Genomic DNA, 17377 nt, shown 5'->3' with positions numbered 1-17377 from the left:
GGCTCCCCGTTTTGCACGGAGCAATGACCAAGCTCCCCGTTTTGCACGGAGCAATGACCAAGCTCCCCGTTTTGCTCCGAGCAATGACCAAGCTCCCCGTTTTGCACGGAGCAATGACCAAGCTCCCCGTTTTGCACCGAGCAATGACCAAGCTCCCCGTTTTGCTCCGAGCAATGACCAGGTACTGTCCCGCCTCCGGCGGACCTGACGGAGCGTGAAACACCTGGGAGGGAGCAGGGAGAGCCGGTAATTGAGGACAATGTACGCTCAGGGCAAAGTGCAGTCACTCTTGGTGCAGACAAGGTTTTATTTATTTATTTTTTTAAACCTAACCACTTGTCTGTGGATGCCTTGGAGACTTAAACATAGAGGGATGTTAGCTCCTACTATGCTCGTGAAAAGAGTTTAATAGGGAGTGAGGAGGTTTATTTTAGCTAGTTTTAATAATCAGCTGCTGTAAAAAATAATAGAACAGCGCATCTCTGCTGTGGAAACCAAGGGATTTTTTTTTTTAAATGCCTCAGCCTTGCACTGTCCGTTTAAAAACTCCAGGCTTTTAGAGTAATCCTTGTTGGCTTCAGTCTGTGTCAAATTAATTTGGGTATTCCAGGGTTGGAAAAGGGAAGGGGATAAGGGGAAGACAAACCTGGCGTTTGCCAGCATTACAAAGTTTTCCCTTTTATGTCTCCTGTGAAGCTAAATGGATGGTTCCATCATTTGGTCTGAACTCCCATCACCAGCATCCATTACATGTAATTCCAATAGCCATTTATTTTGCCAAAAGCTTCTGGAAACTACTTCTGTAGTTTGCTCTAGCGGTCATGAAGCAGAGCTTCCCCCCACCCCCCTGCTATTTTTTAGTACCCAAGTGTGACTTCTATAAGAATTGCATTCCCACCCACTGCCTCTTCCCTCCTCCCCCATTTAGAAGCACTTTACTACAATGTGGTGGTGCTTTTCTGCGAAGGCACTTAAAGTGTCTCTTGTCAAGGCACCCTTTGGTAGGTTGTTTTTTGGGGGTGTGTGTGACTGTGTGTGTGTGAGCTGTTCAACTCTCTCCCTGCCAGATTTTTTTTTTTGCCAAGCTTCAGATTTATGCATGATGTCTCCTTGTGCTCTCTCTCTCTCTCCAGGGTTTTAACAGCGTCTTCATGATGCATTCACCAGGACTGCATGCAAGAGTAGTGCTGCCGGTGCCATATGCAGAGATAACATTGCCTTCCTATTTCCCTTGTTTAACAAGGCCAGTAATCTCATTAAGCTTCTCCACCCCTATGAGCTCTTCATTGCCACCACTATTGTACTGGAATCTCACAATGAGTTATTTATCTATTATGTGCTCCTCATTCTTTCCAGTCATTGCTTTCTTGTAGGCGGCTACATACCTTTCATAGCAAGATTTGCATTTCTTATTCTGAGATATTTTACTTCTGGAGTTGCCTGTATTAAAATGCATTTTGTTTGAATGGGCTCACTTCAGCGAGTGATCCATATTGTTCTGTATGACTGCTCTGTCCTAGCCATTATTTGCCACTCCATCAATTTTTGTCATCTGCAGATGTTGGCATCACTAATTTTTTTCTATACGTGCTTCCCCATCATTGTGGAAACTGGTGACTAGCGCCTGGTCCTACCCCCTGCCCACCCCATCCCATTTCTTCCCTGAATACTGGATGGACTTTTCTACAGCATTGCATGCCTATGGTTACACTCAGATTTGAATTCTTAACTGATTCCTCCATTAGCTTTCCCTATACTGTTTTGGGGGTGTTTTTTTTTGATTGATGTAAGGTTAATTGGTTCGTTAGATAGCCATTCCTGTAATTTCAGTTTGAAAATGATTCCTGGGCTTGGAATGTGGAAATACTTCATTGCATTGGGATAATAATTTCCCGCGTGCCTCTGTAATGCACGTCGCTCTCCCTGCTGTCTCAGACAGCTTAAGTGTGATTGAGTAACTAGAGCCAGTTGAAACATGTTGTCGCCTTCCAGCTCTGTTCTTAGTTTCTGAATTTCCTCCTTTTCCTTCTGAATCCCAAAAGGCTTTATTAAGACAGCTTTGTGGGAACCATTAACTCTAAGCTGCATAATTACGTTACTACGAGCTTTGACTTAGTTTATAGAAGGAAAAAAAAAAAGCATGCATCTCTAGAAATTTATATTCCTCAATGACAGAAATTTTAACTTAGTAAATTAAAAGGATTACTCAGTTTACCTAGGAGGTTATAGTAATTAACAGCAAGAGAGTTTACCTGCAGAACTACTAAACGCAATAAAATAGGTTCTGTGAAAACATGACACTCTAATGAGCTGCCATGTTATTATGCTTGTTCTTCACCTTCCAAATCGCACGTAAGACTCTTCCGTACCTAAAGGGATGGTGTTGCTGTTTAGCTTGCTTTGTTTAGAAGTGGAGAACAATATTTAACATATTTATCTTTATTTAGGGATGCATTTTATGTCATCCTTGCACAGCTCAGAATAGCATGCATTTGTGATGCTAGAAATCAGGCCAGGATATTTTTTTTTCTAAGGCACATGCACAAAGAATAGTGCAGTTAAGATAATCCTCATGCCAGTATTTCTGCAATACTATGTGACTTCACTCTCACTGTTGTATTTTAGACCCCCTAATGACAGGCCACCTCCCTTTCCCCCTCCGTCCCCCACCATCCCCAGCACGTCCCCTTACTGAAGCAGGGCAGACTGTGCCTGAGCGTCAGGCCACGTGTTCTTGTTCCTCTGTCACCCTCACAGTCCCAACTGCAATAGCCAGTATTGTATCCTGTGATTAGGAGGTGGCATGAGAAACAAACCTTTCCACAATCCTTTCACCCTGAAAGGCCTAAGACATTTTTAGTGATCTGCAACAAATACTCAGGTTTCTGGGATGGATGAGCAGACAAGTTGCGGTTTTTTTTCAGATTTTGGTGGTGCACTTAATTAAGCACTGGCATCCTTATTTATGTTACTCTTGTTGAAAAATGGGCTGGGGGCGGGGAGGAGCAGGGCTTTATCTATTATTAGTGTTTTGACTTTTTTATAGGTCTAGCCTAGGCATTCACAGAGTTACATTTGCCTCATATGGTCACTCTGCCACAAAGCTAAAAACTTCAGAGGAAAAATTGAACTCTTAAGTTCTGTCTGTCAGCATGACACCTACAGACAATGTGTTCCTTTTTTCCCAGGGGGGAAAAAACCTGGCACCTACCCATCAATTAACTGGTTTTCATTTTGGCTTTTTTTTGGCTCACTGAGCACCAGCAACTTGTGTGTGCAGTCAAAGATCAATTTGATTTTATAAGCATTGCATATTTAGTCCTTAGCACTAATTGGCTGTAGATGAGAAGCTGATCAGTCTGGTTGATTTGGATGTGGCTCTGCAGCTAGGGGTATGATTTCACTGTGCCTGTGCTGTTCAGTTTATGCTGTGTGATGCTCTCTCCTTTGGCTTATTTTTAACCCTGGCAGCTTCTAATAAGTGTCAAATAAGCAGCTTCTAATAAGCTGCTTAGAAACTGTTTCTAGTAAGTGCCTTTGCTTTGCATTTCCCATCCCCAAAGAATTACACACTAGTCTCTTCCTCTTTCTCTTAAAGGTTCTCAAGCTGGCCATATGTATAGCTGTAGCTTGCCATTCTGGAGCTAGCAGTAAACCAAGATATTAATGCTTTTAGAAGATTTGTTTTTATTTTTTTTTTTCTGAAAACAGAATTTAAACATTTTGCCATCTCGAGATTCTCTGAGAATGCTGCCTATTCTCTCCTAGACAATTATTTTAAACTGTTATTTTATGCAGTGTTTTTTCTTTTACAGTCTTTCAGCCATCACTTTAAAAGTGCCTCTGAAGACTGGCAGTGGGAATGGGCATTTTTTCTTTCCCCCTTGACAAATGCAAATCTCTCACCTCCCAAGTGTGAACATACAAAGCTCTCTTACTGGTGGTGGTTTTTTTTTTTTTTTATTAAAGAACAGAATTAGGCCACAGTTAGCTAAGCAGAGTGACCCGATTCGTGCTGGATCAACATGTTATCAACTCGAGGTTGTCACTACAAAGTAAGTGTGGTGAAGTCTGCCTGTTCCAACTAAAATCAAAGCAGTCTCTTGACACATATCAGTGCTGAAGTCAGCAGTTTCTGTGAAGTGGGTCTAAATGCAGATTGAAGGATCTCTTCTGTGTATATATATGTAACTACCAGTGCCAACCTAATTATTTATAATCAAATACTTTTTGTTGTATTTTTGCTCAGGAGGACATAAGAGAAAACAGTTCTAAGTAATTTTATTTTTTTTTCTTTAGCTTTTCCGTATCTATGAAAGATTTGGCTTTGTGAAGTATATCGAATGTTTTCTCTAAAGTAAAGTAGGCCACCTGAGAGATCCCATGGAGTAATTCACTTTGCTGAGTTAGCAGATGAGGTCGTTGGGCAGAGTCAAAAAAGATACTGCCAACTGTGAAGCAAATGAATCAATACCAGTGCACCTGGATCAGTTTGCTTCTTCCGATACAACGAGAAAAGCAATAGCACAGATGCAATATCTGACATACAGATTTAAGAAACAAATATAAACACGCACACACACACACACATTGGGTTGGCTTTTATTGGAAAGCCTAGATGCAATCTATAGTTATCAATTTGTGGAAAATTCAGGACACATATAAAGTTAAGAAGGCAAATTAAAAGAACAATACAAATCAGACGAAATATACATCTCAAAATATCAGGATAGCATTTTGACTGGCATTGCCTAAAATACGTAGAATCTCCTTTTTTTTTTTTTTTTTTTGTAATATGCTTCTTTTAATTATACATATTTTTTCTTTAAAAAGATCTTTTGTTTATATGTTCCCCAAGGTCACTATTTCCTGCAGGAGCATGTCCAGATCACAAGTCTTTTTTTAGCAAGAAATAGGCTCATTATACCTACTAACAAGGCCACTAATTGGCTTGATTTGACTTTATCTGAAATGATCACCAACAGATACTATAATTTGCTGTTTATTGGTGCCAGAACAAAGGAGAAGGAACTGGTACGCGTCAAGTAGAAGATATATTTCATTGTTGACATGTTATACAAGCTTTTCATATTCAAACAGAACAGAAACATTTGACATAATTTAGAATATGAGCCTATTTCAACAGAGAGCACTTACAGCATGCTAAATACAGTGCTGTGGAAGAGCCACCCAACAGAACTGCAAACACCTAGCATTTTACATCTTTAAAAAGAATACGTAGATCAATGACACGCCTCTGGGGTCTGACATATCATCCTCTCTAAATTTAGGGCCCTCAAGACTTCAAGGGTAAAAATACTAACAACTAATCTGTGCTTTCCTTCTAATAGATGATTAGCATTCATTATATGTGTAATTAGTTCTGTATGCTCTACCAAATACACACATACAGTAATAGCACTGATACTGTAGATTCGGTAGCGACTTGGCTGGGAGAAATTCAAATCTGTTTATCAAACAATCCTAATGTGCAATTTAGAGTATGTAATACCATAGACTCTCAGAATACAAAGCAGTTAGAAAACTATTTTTATTACATCCACTTGAACCATTCATAGTTAAGACACGTTCACTTACTATGCTTCGTCATTATAATACATGGATAGAAATACTGTGTATATTTCAATGAACATCAAAAAACCCCAATTTTGTCTCATCTTAAAAATATTTTTGTGGCTGAATTTAGTGCTCAAGAGAGTAAAGCTCTAAGAATGGTTTCAGCCAAGATGTAGAACAGATGCCATAGATGCCACCACAGGCTTCCTATAAGGAACCAGCTGCACGCTTCAGTTCTGTCCTGCAGCAAATATACTAGGCCTTGGAGCAGAGCATGCCAAATCTATGCAGTGGTGTGGAGATGCAGACTAGGCACTAAAACCGGACCTTTGTCTCCATCCCCAGGTTCAGTGTTCACAGTAATGGGATTTGATCTGCCAGCTGAAGGCCAGGAGATGAACCTACTGAAGAGCCTGCCTGCCTAAAGAGCAATTCTGTAGCATCAGGTCAGAGGTACGCTTCTTCTATCTGGAGTTATAACATCTAAAAGAGCTGTATTATACAGAAGACAAAGTTGACATAACTGGATGAAACTACATCATTTCTTCTTCTTCTACATACAATTTGCCAAGCACCTGAGACACTATTCTCTCCGTTGTGAAACAAAGCCTCTAAAAAAACAACAGAAACCCCACCTGGTATGAATAAATGTCCATTTATTACATTAGGGCTGGAAAAAGACAAGGAAAACCCAACCTATTAAAGTCTTCCATCATAATAAACGAGACTTATTTGGTTACTGTGCCTTCTAACAATGACTGATGAAGTGGCACTGGCCTGGGTGACAGGAGAGGTACGGGAGGGGAGGGAGCTGTGGTCTGATTCAGCCAGCCACTTTGGAGTGTCCCGTCCTATCAGCAGAGTGATAGATGCACAGCTTTAAACCTAATACAAAAATATTAACACTTTTGGACATTAGTCATCACTGTTATATCTCTACAATATAATCCTTTATACTGTACAGCTATAACATAAAAGGTGCAATTCCTTTTTCTTTAAAAAAATCACACACAGCACATGTTTTTATCATTTTATTTTTAAGTATAAACTTTTTTAAACACTTTACATAAATTAACTCCTCTGAGACTAATATTTGATGTACAGTAAATTGTAATTCATATAAAAAATCCATAAACAACTTGTCTCACATAATTTACAAAAAAATCAGGGTTTCCTTTGCTTATCTGCAACAAGGATTCTACTTGCCATTTTCCCCCCAAGGCAAACCATGTTAGCATTGTAAAATCCATTATTAAATTCCCATGGTAGCATAAGTCACTTGTGCCAATGTCCTTTTAGAAAGCAGCACAGTTTAAAGCAGTTGGGTTGTCTATAAACAGTAATTTTTGCCCCACATTTTAAAATTAACAGATATATACCACATCCTATGCAGTGAGAAAGAAAGAGAAAGAGAGAGAGAGGGAGAGAGAGAGAGAGAGAGAGAGACTACTTCTCGTAAGCAAAGGTCAACAATTCAGTAATATTTGGAAACACTGTATGGGTCTGTATCTTAATTAAATACAGTGCCTCAAAGGAACAGACAGCCTGTTGCAAAATCTGTAGGCCTTTTTCTTTTTTCTTCTTTTTTTTAATACTTTTCAGTCCAACTTGAGTGCAGCGATATGCATATGTAAACATATTCTTTAAAGCAGATCACCTTTAAGGTCATTGAGAAAAAAAAAAAGTTTTGTCATTAGCAGTATCATTCTTCTGGAAGGCGCTCTTTTCGTTACAGAGTCTGTTCGGATTGTGCTACAGAAAAAATCTGAGCAAAGATGTAAGCTTAGGCTCAAGTAGTAATGCAGCAAAACAGTTTGGTCTCCTTTTTAGAAGACACTGGTACACAGTCTCTTTGGCAGCCTGAGCTAAGCCAGTGTGTTACCTCTTTCCTATCTCACTTTGTCTGAGGAACTGTATATTGTTAGCGCTGTCTGCTAATTCCGGATATTGCTCCACAGAGAGTACATAGTACCCATCGTATCCTTGTACCTTTCCAGCACTTAGCAACTGCCTCTTTTCTCCTTCTGTCCACAACCTGGCGCCTTCCTCTCCATCTCTTACTCTCTGTTGTTCTCTGGCCCAGGCACTGGAAAGCGCTCTTTGCCTGGCTTGCTCCAGGATTCGGGCCTTTTCCTCATCAAGTGTCATGCCATAGCGGACGTGAAGCGCTAAAGCACCGTATTGCATTTCAACATCAGCAAACCTGCGAGTCCTGCCGTTTACCACAGTGGTGGACTGGGAAACAGTGACGTTGATACCGTTCTCCAGGGCCTTCCGCCCACTCGTCAGCCTCAGTGTCCCAAGGTCACTCTCAGGGGAGGTGGTCTTGATAAAATAGTGCGTGTCCTTTCCCTCAACGGTGAAATGCAAGTTTTCTAGGTAGTAGGCGTTGTTCAGAACAGCTGCCACTTTTATGCAGTCCTCATTCGCAATGTTGAGCACGTTTGTTTGCACTTTGCCTTGATTGACAGCGAGCATCACCCCCTTCCCAATCAGAGACTTCACTGTAGCAAACCACAGCCATGACTTCTCTCCACCGGATTTCCGTCTGCTGACCTGCACTTCTGCCATCTTTCCCAGGGAAAGGAAAGCCTTTGCTTGTCTTGCCACTTGTTGTTGCACTCCAGAAATTGGCTGTAAACAAGAACAGACAGAAGTTTTACCAGCCATCTGTAGCCCTCGAGATGCCAAACAGCCAGGCTTTCTTGGTGTGCTGCCCATGGACGACAACAGGATATGCCACAACTGACAGTGCCAAGGAGTTAATTAAATCTACATACTGCTTGTTCTGCTGAGTTACAAGACTATTTTGTTTGATAATGTTTAGTGCTTTTTCTCTTTGTTTCCCCAAGGACCTGCACAAAAATAAGATTTAACTTCAGAGGCTACTTAACTGGGCTGTACAGGACAGACCTCTGCAATACTAATACTTAATATGGGTAAGAGCTGTCTTACTAGAGTGTCATCTCATCCTCTGAGCTTGTTCGACTACGATTTCTGTCTACCACGGGTCCATCCAAATTGAGGAGATTTTTGCAGGTCATGAAGCTGCACTTTAGAACAGAACAAGCCCTTCTGTATGCTGAGTCAGGAGAAAGAGTCTCTCAGGTAGCTGCAGTCTGAGACCGAACTGCACGGAGGCTCTCATAACCCCTCAAGCTGCTAAAGGAAGGCGGGGCAGGGGGAATCAAACTGTAATGATAGTCTTTATAGTAAAAGAGAAGGAAGCAAATGGTACAGAGCAGAGGGGTGGAATATTGGGGACTGATGCCCTTTCTTGCAAATAATTGCAGAAACTGATAAAAGGGTGCGTGTGAAAAAGCTGCGGCCAATTCAGTCGTGTGCGCTTCCATTTCACTCCAAGTATCAGCATGCTGCCTAAAAGAGATGAGCAACTTCCCTCCCCAGAACTTCAGAGGGGTGCAATCCTGAATACAGCAGAGTGCTTTGTTGACAGCTAGCAAAGAGAGGGGGCAATGAATGAAAAGAACTGATGGGCAAGTCTAAAATATGCTCGCTTGGTATTTCATGTTTTAGCGTACCTGGGGTGTTCTTGTTGAAAAGGTGGGTGTGCTATAAAGGGGAAGAAGTAAGAGGTGAACTGTGAGGTGCAAAAGTGCAAGATGGAAAAGCTAGGGTAGGAGAATCTGTGTAAAAAGTTTGCTTAATTGTTAAGAGCTATGTGTGACCCAGTATGCCAGATGGACTCTTGGTAAAGAGAGAGGATAGCTGGGGAACAGGACCTGACAGCCTAACTGCTGTGGTTAGCCAGAACAGCTAGAAGTAAGGTAGTGGGGGAGCTCACATTATGGGGTCAACTGTGATTGGGGTGAGACCTTACAACTGTGCAGAACAGGCACATCTTATCAGTCTAACCCTGGGTCTTAACAGCTACAAGCTGTGAATGAGCTAGTATTGATGGAGGTGGGGAGCAAACAGCTGCCCTAGCAGTTGTCCCAGCAGGAAACAGAAAGATTTAAATAGCTTTGGCTGCACTTTTGAAAAGGAGTACTTAGTTTCTGTAGATGATCCAGTTTATCTTCCAATCGACCCCTTCTCCCTTCAGTAAGATACTATTTAACCCACTTGATTCATTGCTGACAAATGAGGCAAAAAAGCCTGTTTAGTTTTCCCAAATTTCTGGGTGAGAGACCAAGCAGGAGTCATTAACAGACTCCTACAACCTTAATTCAGCCTCGCTGCTAATCAAAGCCTGGCAAAAGGTTTGCAAAGGCTTCTCTGCTCTGTCATGAGGGCGGCTTTCTGTAGGGGACAGTTCCTGAGGGAATTACGAATTGACTTGGACTCTCAACTCTTCTTGAATGTGGCAGATTCCTGTCTGCGCTTACTAACAAGTATGGATTTCAGCTGTTGTAAATCCTACATGAAAGCTATTGAGCACAAAATATATTCTAGACAGCACGCTCATCAGTGAGAGCAGCAAGATGCTATAGCAACTTCATAATGACAAAGTTTGTTTATTTTTAACATGTATCCTCAGAGCTCTGAAGCAAAACCTCAGAGCTCGGTAAAGCTCACTCACTCCAGAATGTTTCAAAATACTAAGTGGTTTATGTATTTGCTTCTGGCTCCTGGTTGCATTTGCTTGTTCAACAGTGAATATCATAGTCACAGCTTCTTCCTACCTGAGAATTTTGAAACTTTCGGTTCCTCCCACTTTTCTCTTTCTCTCTGTCAGGTCACATGCCCCTGGCATGCCTCAGGTTGTTGAGCTCTTTCGTGAAGATTTTTGACAACTAGCTGTCTGCTCTCATCTCTTTGACCAGACTGGTTCTTTTCCTGATGCGCCTTTGCTGGTGTTAGTGGGTAATTGCATTCTTTAGCCTTTGAGATCTAAGTAAACAACCTCTGATAGTTCTTCACAGCCGTGCCTGATGACAGGTCTCTTATCTCCTCATACAGCCACCTTGCCTGAAGTACTTGCAATGCTCCTGCTTCACTGCTTCTACTGTTCATGGGAGACACTATTCTCATGCTGTGCTCTAAGGTCTTTCCCTGTTACTCAATCCCTGGCTATTAAAAAATACATATATTGCGGGTCACTTCACGCATGCAAAATTAGCATCCATATGCTCCCTTTTGCTGGGCCACCCTTCTAATGAATTTTTATCTAAATTAAGTTGTATGGTTCTTCAAGATCATATCCTCTTTAATCTCGTGAGGGTCTCTTATCATGTTTCTTGTAAAAAGAGATCTGGTTTTGACTGCTCACAATGGGATACTCGTTTTACTGTCTCTTAACACTTCTTTCTTAACTGAGAACTGTAGGATTTTTGAGGGCATAGGTCTTTGATCTTTGAGTGTTTGATTTGTAAATATAATTTTTTTAAATAGCAGATTTAGATTTTAACTTCCACATTTATTTCTTCCATAATTTAAAACTGTAGCAGGTTTTCAGGACTGAAGTTCATTTTTTTTCCTCCCAAAGAACTTCATAAGCACCTGGAGTTTTGGTTTTATGTAATGTAATGGGTTTTACCTCAGGTAATTTCATTTTCAATATTTTATCTTTACATATAAAACATGGTTAATATTAAAGAGAAGTAAAATTGTAGTGGTGCCTGGTATGCATAATTTATATCACCTGTTCTTCTGTTTATTTCAGAGTCTATTTTTTAGTACAGTGTTCAGTTTCTGCCTTTAGGCAGAGCGTTAGTACAAATCTAATCTCTCTAGTTTCTGCTACAAAACTTAGACATCTTTAAAGGGTCTTAAACTTCTTTTCATTGATTATTGTCTTTCTGCCTTTTTATTATTGCTGAAAGCAAACAAAAGCTTATTTAAAATGGTACCTAACTTGGCAAATGTGTAAGAAAAAATACCACCTATGATTTCTTAAATTCTTTTGAAAGTAGATAAAAATTAGGTGTTTGAAAAGCACTGTTCAGATTTAACTTAGCAAGTAACCCTGTCAGGATTATCCATGCCTAGTGAGATCTGAATAGAAGGGAACACTCTCTGTCTTGTTCCATTTGTATGTTTAATTTTGTTTCTTACTGGTATGTCCTCCCATTGCTGGCTCTTCACAAGTTCATAAGAAGGTTCTGTTAAATCAAATTTCGGAACAGGGAAACCAGGAATGGCGTTGTGCAGATGGAAGCCAAATGTCACCAGCCAGCTGTTAACATCTGAAATAGAATTATTTAAAAAAAATATTAGAGCTGTTCCATATTTTGCAATCATACAATTTTACATGGAATAGTTTTTTGCATAGTTGATTTCCTTCTGTAACATGAAAATTATTCACCAGTCTTTGTTTTGATATGGCTGGATTTAGATTTGTACTATAGCGAGAATAGCAAGCCTATGCAGTAAACCTGAAGTTCTAAACTTACAAGAAAACTTCTGTTGTGTGTTAAGAATTGCACTATGCTTGTTCGAAAGGCATTACAGGTTTCAGCAATCCTGAAGGCCTCAGTGACTTCCTGAGCAACTACAGGAGCACAATTAAAGTGAGATTTCCTTCTAATATAGCCTAAGCTAATTGGGATTTCATGGTCAGGAGGAACACGCTCTATGTCTCACCTTCGTCATCAATACTTCAAAGCAAAGCAAGAAAGAAAAAGCACTGCAGAGCACATCCTGTCCTTTTGTTATGTATGTGTTCTTGTAGTATCTTCAAACTACCCCTGAAATAATGCCTATACAGTCCAATAGCTTCTAAATGATTTGGCAGATATTTTATGTTGATTCAAGAGAAATATCCCCCTCTTCATGATGAAGTTGCACCAATGAAATTACAAGCTAATGAAATGTATTACAGTTACATCAATAAGCAGACAGGATACTAAATTAGCAGTAGATAACATTATTTATGATACATTTTATGTTCTGTTAAAAATAAATAAATTAGGGACGCAAACAATTAAGTAGTTAACAATTGTTGGGCAAGAATGGGTGCTCTGCCTTGTTTCTGTCTCTCCACTCTATCTTTCACAAATAGTAAGCTTAACAGAAGTTGGCAGGGTGCTCCTTACCAAGTCTAGTAGTTTTAATTTAAGAAACCTCCAAATAAGTGGAACAAAGAACCACATTTTTCCGAATGTTAAAAGAATAAAAAAATATTTATCTTAAAACCTTTCCAGATAAATGGTACACCTCATGAGGCTCTGCATCTAAAACTGTCAGTCAACCAAATTACTCACTGTAATGATAACCTTATATGAGTTGTGTGTCTATGTATTCCGTATATCAAAGTTGTTAAGAACTAAAACTGTATTTTGAGGGCAATTTTTGAACTAAGTGCATCATTTTCAATGCCACAAAGAATCTGATTGCAACTGCATCCCCTACAGCACATGCTGCTAAAAGAGGACAGATTCAAAGGTCTGTTATTACCCTTGCTCCCAGGCAGCCTGTTAGCAACCCTGTTAATAGCTGCTGTTTGTTAAATTAATGCAAGCCCACTTGATTCCCAGGATGCTTCTTGAGTTGTAGTCTCACAACTTGCAAGTGAGTGGGGCTGAGCCCCTCCTGTCCTCCATCTGGCACTGTCTGTGTAAAATATTTTGAATTATTTACATCTATTCAAATATGAAAATTTAAATCTGAGCAATGCATTTTTCAGAAACTTCTGGTGATGTGCAATCAGATTTTTTTGTATTAAAATAGTGGAAAACACTACACATCACTAACTCTAGACCCACAAAAAGCATAGAGGTTCCCTAAGAACTCAGTCATACAAGAAGTGGCATGTTAGCAGCTTTTTGTTGCCAAAAGAGAAATTCACACTCATTTTTCTATATCCTACTCGTTCCCTGCTCCTGGCTGTGTATTCATTACTTTGTGCTGGCCCTGGAGCTTATTAGACTTCTCTTTCTTAGCCAAATTACATTAGTAGCCTTGCAAAAACCTACCCTGGAAAATACCAACCAACTTCCACTGAATATTTGCTCCATGTTAATGAGTTATATTGGTCACAGAAAGACCCCTGCTGCCTTTGCTACCTTACAGTCTCACTGCCTCTTGTCTTTGGTCTTTTCAGCCCATGATTATGCATTTCGTACTGCTCTGTAGCCCACAGCCGTGAAGAAATCTGACTCTAATCCACATGTAAGGAGATTCTTGTGAACGGTCTTCAGGGGTTCTTACTTTTGTACTTGCTCAAGGAGTCCATTTTGTTCATTATAAGAGCACTGGGTAATGAGTAACAGTATTGGAAGAAGAACCCAAGGCTCCTCTTTCCTCTCCCGATGCACACTGAGATATCGTGTTACAGTTCAATCAGTGGGAGAGGAAGAGATGTATTCCACTGGTACTCCAAAATGTACTTTGGAAAACCCAACCCCTCTGTACACTGAGATGCTCTCAATTATCTTTTTGGGTCAATAGTCCAATGCTAAAGCACTGTAAGGACTGTGTAGGGCACAATAATAATTGCTAATAATGTCCTGTGGATCTTAATCTCTTATGCAAGTACCTAAATCAATGTCTAAAGCTAGATGAGATAGTTTCAAGATCTCCCATTTGCTGTTTCACCAATCCTGATAAGCGTGTTTGCTGTAATTATTGTAAGTGTTTAATGCTTCCTCATAAAGAACTTTTCCAAATAGGACATAATTAGGTACTTCACCAAAATCACCAAGTCCAGTATAAATTGGATGTCTATAGGTGCAGCACCCCAAGGTAAAAATCACTTCGTTGATCTGGTTCTAAACACCAAATACTTCTCTGAACAGTTATCTTCCCTGAGAGTTTCTTTACTAACCTTCCCCAGACAATATCCTCAGCCTATAACCCAGATAATCAGATTCCAGATTATGAGAACACAGAAAGGTAAATTTTTGAGCATGTGGGAGGCAGTCTTGCAATTAAGTAACCTTCTTTTACCTGTGATATAATCCTTCACATCATGTATTTTACTGGCTGGGTTGTTATTTCGAAACATGTACAAATTAAAAGGAGCTGGATCCTTCCCAATTCTCTTCCAGATTTCAATATCAGGTGTTGTCCACCGGCCTGCCAGTATGTCATAATCTCTTTCTCCAAAGTGAACTAGCTTGGTCAGTGGGTCGTATAAGCCTCCGTGGAATCCTATTACCAGCTGGAAGTCAAGGTTAGAGTCAAAATAGATCTCTCCATAAGCAGTGTATTGAATTTGTTTAAGCATGAGACCGTTGCTACTGAAAACAGCCAGTGGTGTCCCCGTATTGTCTGATGCAATGTAAAACTCATCTCCACTGCTAATTTCCATGGCAAAAAGGTGTCCTTGCAGATCATAGTAAAGAGATGTGATTTCAGAACTTGAGTGGTTATATACATGAGTTATCCTGGTTGGGTAAGTAAGGTCTGCGTAAAAAAACTGGAGATGCTGTCCAAGGCTAGTTTTACTGGAAACTCGTCGTCCAAGTCCATCATAACGGTAAATCACCGTCCACCCGCTGCCTTTGCTATAAACTCGAGTAAGAAGGCCCTTTGAACTGTATTCAAAGATTTCAGTACCCCTCTGACGCAGAAATCCATCTTCATCTAATCGGTACTGAACATCACCTAGTCGAGTTATTCTGTCTCTCAGGTCATAGCGAAGTGGCGTCAAGCGGGCGCTGCTACTGGGGTTGAGCAAGTGGAGGTTGCCATTCAGGTCATAGTTGTATCGCCACATTATTTTTTCATTCAGATAAACTGTCTGGAGCTGACCATCTACATCATATTCGTAAGCATATTTTGTGGTGTTGGCAAATGGCCCGATCTTAATTTCTCTTTTTGTCACTCGTCCCATGTTATCATACTGAATTGTAATCCAATACATTAACGACCGAAATATTTCATACTGAATTTCCTTGATGCGGCCGTGTGCATCAAAGTGTTTTGTGTAGGTCATGACAGCTGTCGAAATGATCTGGTTAATATCATAATATATAACTCCAAATTTTCCAAATTGTTCAACTTTGCCAGAGATATCATCAAACTGGTAGAGATCAATAGGCAATGGGGTTTCATTGATGACACCTTGCATGCTAGTCACTCTGAAGCTATTGTCATAGCTGTAGTCAAATCGGGCGTTTACCATTCCATCCTCGCTAAAGCGGAAAATCTGTCTGTCAATCAGTGGGCCAATTTGCCTGTATCTAATGGTGCAGATAAAACCATCACTTTGGAGGTTTACTGTTTTCAGGACTCCCGCTGTCTCATCATAAGTAAAACTAACTCTTGTACTATCATATAAAATTTCTGAGAGCTTGGTCTGCCGTCTGTACTTGAATAATACTCTTCGGCTTGTCCCCAGGAAAGCAGTTTGAAGGAGCTGCCCTTCTTCATTGTAGTCCATTATAACAGAAGCATTACTTTCTGGGGGGTTGTATATATTCCGGTAATAGCCAATGGAGCGGATAGTCTGCATGGTATGACGAGCAACGCTGGGCATGGTGACAGCAGAAAGCCGATCCAACAAATCATATTCAAAGATATACTGCCGTTGGCTATGAAGCAGAAGAACCATTGACTGAAAATTAAGAACAGATTTTTACCATGTGACAAATGGTGGAGTCCCCCCCGCCCCCCAGCCACACATATACTACTTCTTCACAAAAATGTGACATTCCCACTTGAGAAAATTATCTCTTCTTTAATTGAGTTATCCTTGACCTTACATGTTGTTAACATCTCCCTGCCTAATTTACTTGGATGCTTAATTGTAAGGGGTTCTGTAATTAGTAGTTCCACATTCATAATTTGCTACTTGTTATGACTGTATCACTCTTTTATCAAGCACTCACAGCTAAACAGCAGATTGTCAATGGATTCAGATAAGTCATGTTTAATATGGGAAGAAGTAAAACTGTCTCAGAGCCATTAACTCACGAGGAGAACAACATATGGGAGATACAATTTCTTCCCTACAATTAGAGATGATTTTGAAGAATTTGAATAGCCTGAGATCCCTGAATACTGTGTTCTTGTTCTGTAAGCTTTTAAGACATAGGCAAAACAACTGTTTGATTATTTATATCAAAAGGAGCTACTCGGAATTATTCTGACACTTTTCTGATGCGTGGCTATTACGTATCACAGGTCTTGATTAAATTACGTCTGCAATGACTAGTAAACAGTATTTGCTGAGCCACAGCTTCAACAGAAATACATTTAAACCCCAGAAAGAAATGTATTCTCTTTTTGCATAGCAGGCACGAGATCTCACACGGGGGATTTTCACAGATATTTCTAGAGGGAGAGCTATCATTCAGCAATCGTATATAATGAAGATTCCGGATCTTTTGCCTATCATTTATTTTGATGCTACAACATACAGCAAGTACAAATTGACAGCTGTATCTATTTAGAAACAAGAGCTTTTCTTGGTAGTGAAAAAAACCAACAGTGAAGAATTTGCAAACAAATTATTTTCAACTGAATTACACTGCAGAGATCTAGTCCCTGTACCTTATTTTAAGTGTTAAGATAAAAGGTAAATACAGATGCTTCTTGTTAGCCAGTGGCCTAAATAATTTAAAAAGACATCAATTCCTAGCAATTAGCTACAGCGTGATTACATATCTATTGTATAAAACATTCCCCTAGGAATCACATGTTGATACTTAGAATAATTGAAATGTGCTTCCACTACCTGCTTTTGCTTTGTATGCAGCAGTCAGACGCTGCAGAATTTCAGCACACTGAAAGCATTTTTTAAAACCTGAGTTTTCTTTACCTTTTCCAAATAAGTGTAACTCCAAGTTTTCCCATCAGCAAACACTCTAGACACTATCCTTCCCTGTCCATCATACTCTATTTTTTCACTAGTCGTCCCTCGCTGTATGCTGCCTATTTGACCTGTGGATGA

The 17377-nt window shown here is 40.0% G+C and overlaps 1 protein-coding gene across 1 annotated transcript in view; it reads right to left on the bottom strand.

The window, feature by feature from the left end:
• Window positions 1–7455: 7455 nt before the first annotated feature.
• Window positions 7456–17377, bottom strand: part of TENM3 (teneurin transmembrane protein 3) — a 320392-nt gene continuing 310470 nt past the window's right edge. The window contains 4 exon segments of the mRNA XM_035897781.1: window positions 7456–8211; window positions 11596–11726; window positions 14428–16039; window positions 17246–17377. The exon segment at window positions 17246–17377 is cut by the window's right edge and continues 35 nt beyond it. Coding sequence (XP_035753674.1) covers window positions 7456–8211; window positions 11596–11726; window positions 14428–16039; window positions 17246–17377 — 2631 coding nt within the window.

Source organism: Egretta garzetta, unplaced genomic scaffold (genome assembly GCF_000687185.1).
Source record: "Egretta garzetta isolate BGI_Z169 unplaced genomic scaffold, ASM68718v1 scaffold46, whole genome shotgun sequence".
Classification (NCBI taxonomy): domain Eukaryota; kingdom Metazoa; phylum Chordata; class Aves; order Pelecaniformes; family Ardeidae; genus Egretta; species Egretta garzetta.
Note: the sequence above shows the minus strand (reverse complement) of the source record. Positions and strands in the feature narration are given on the sequence as shown.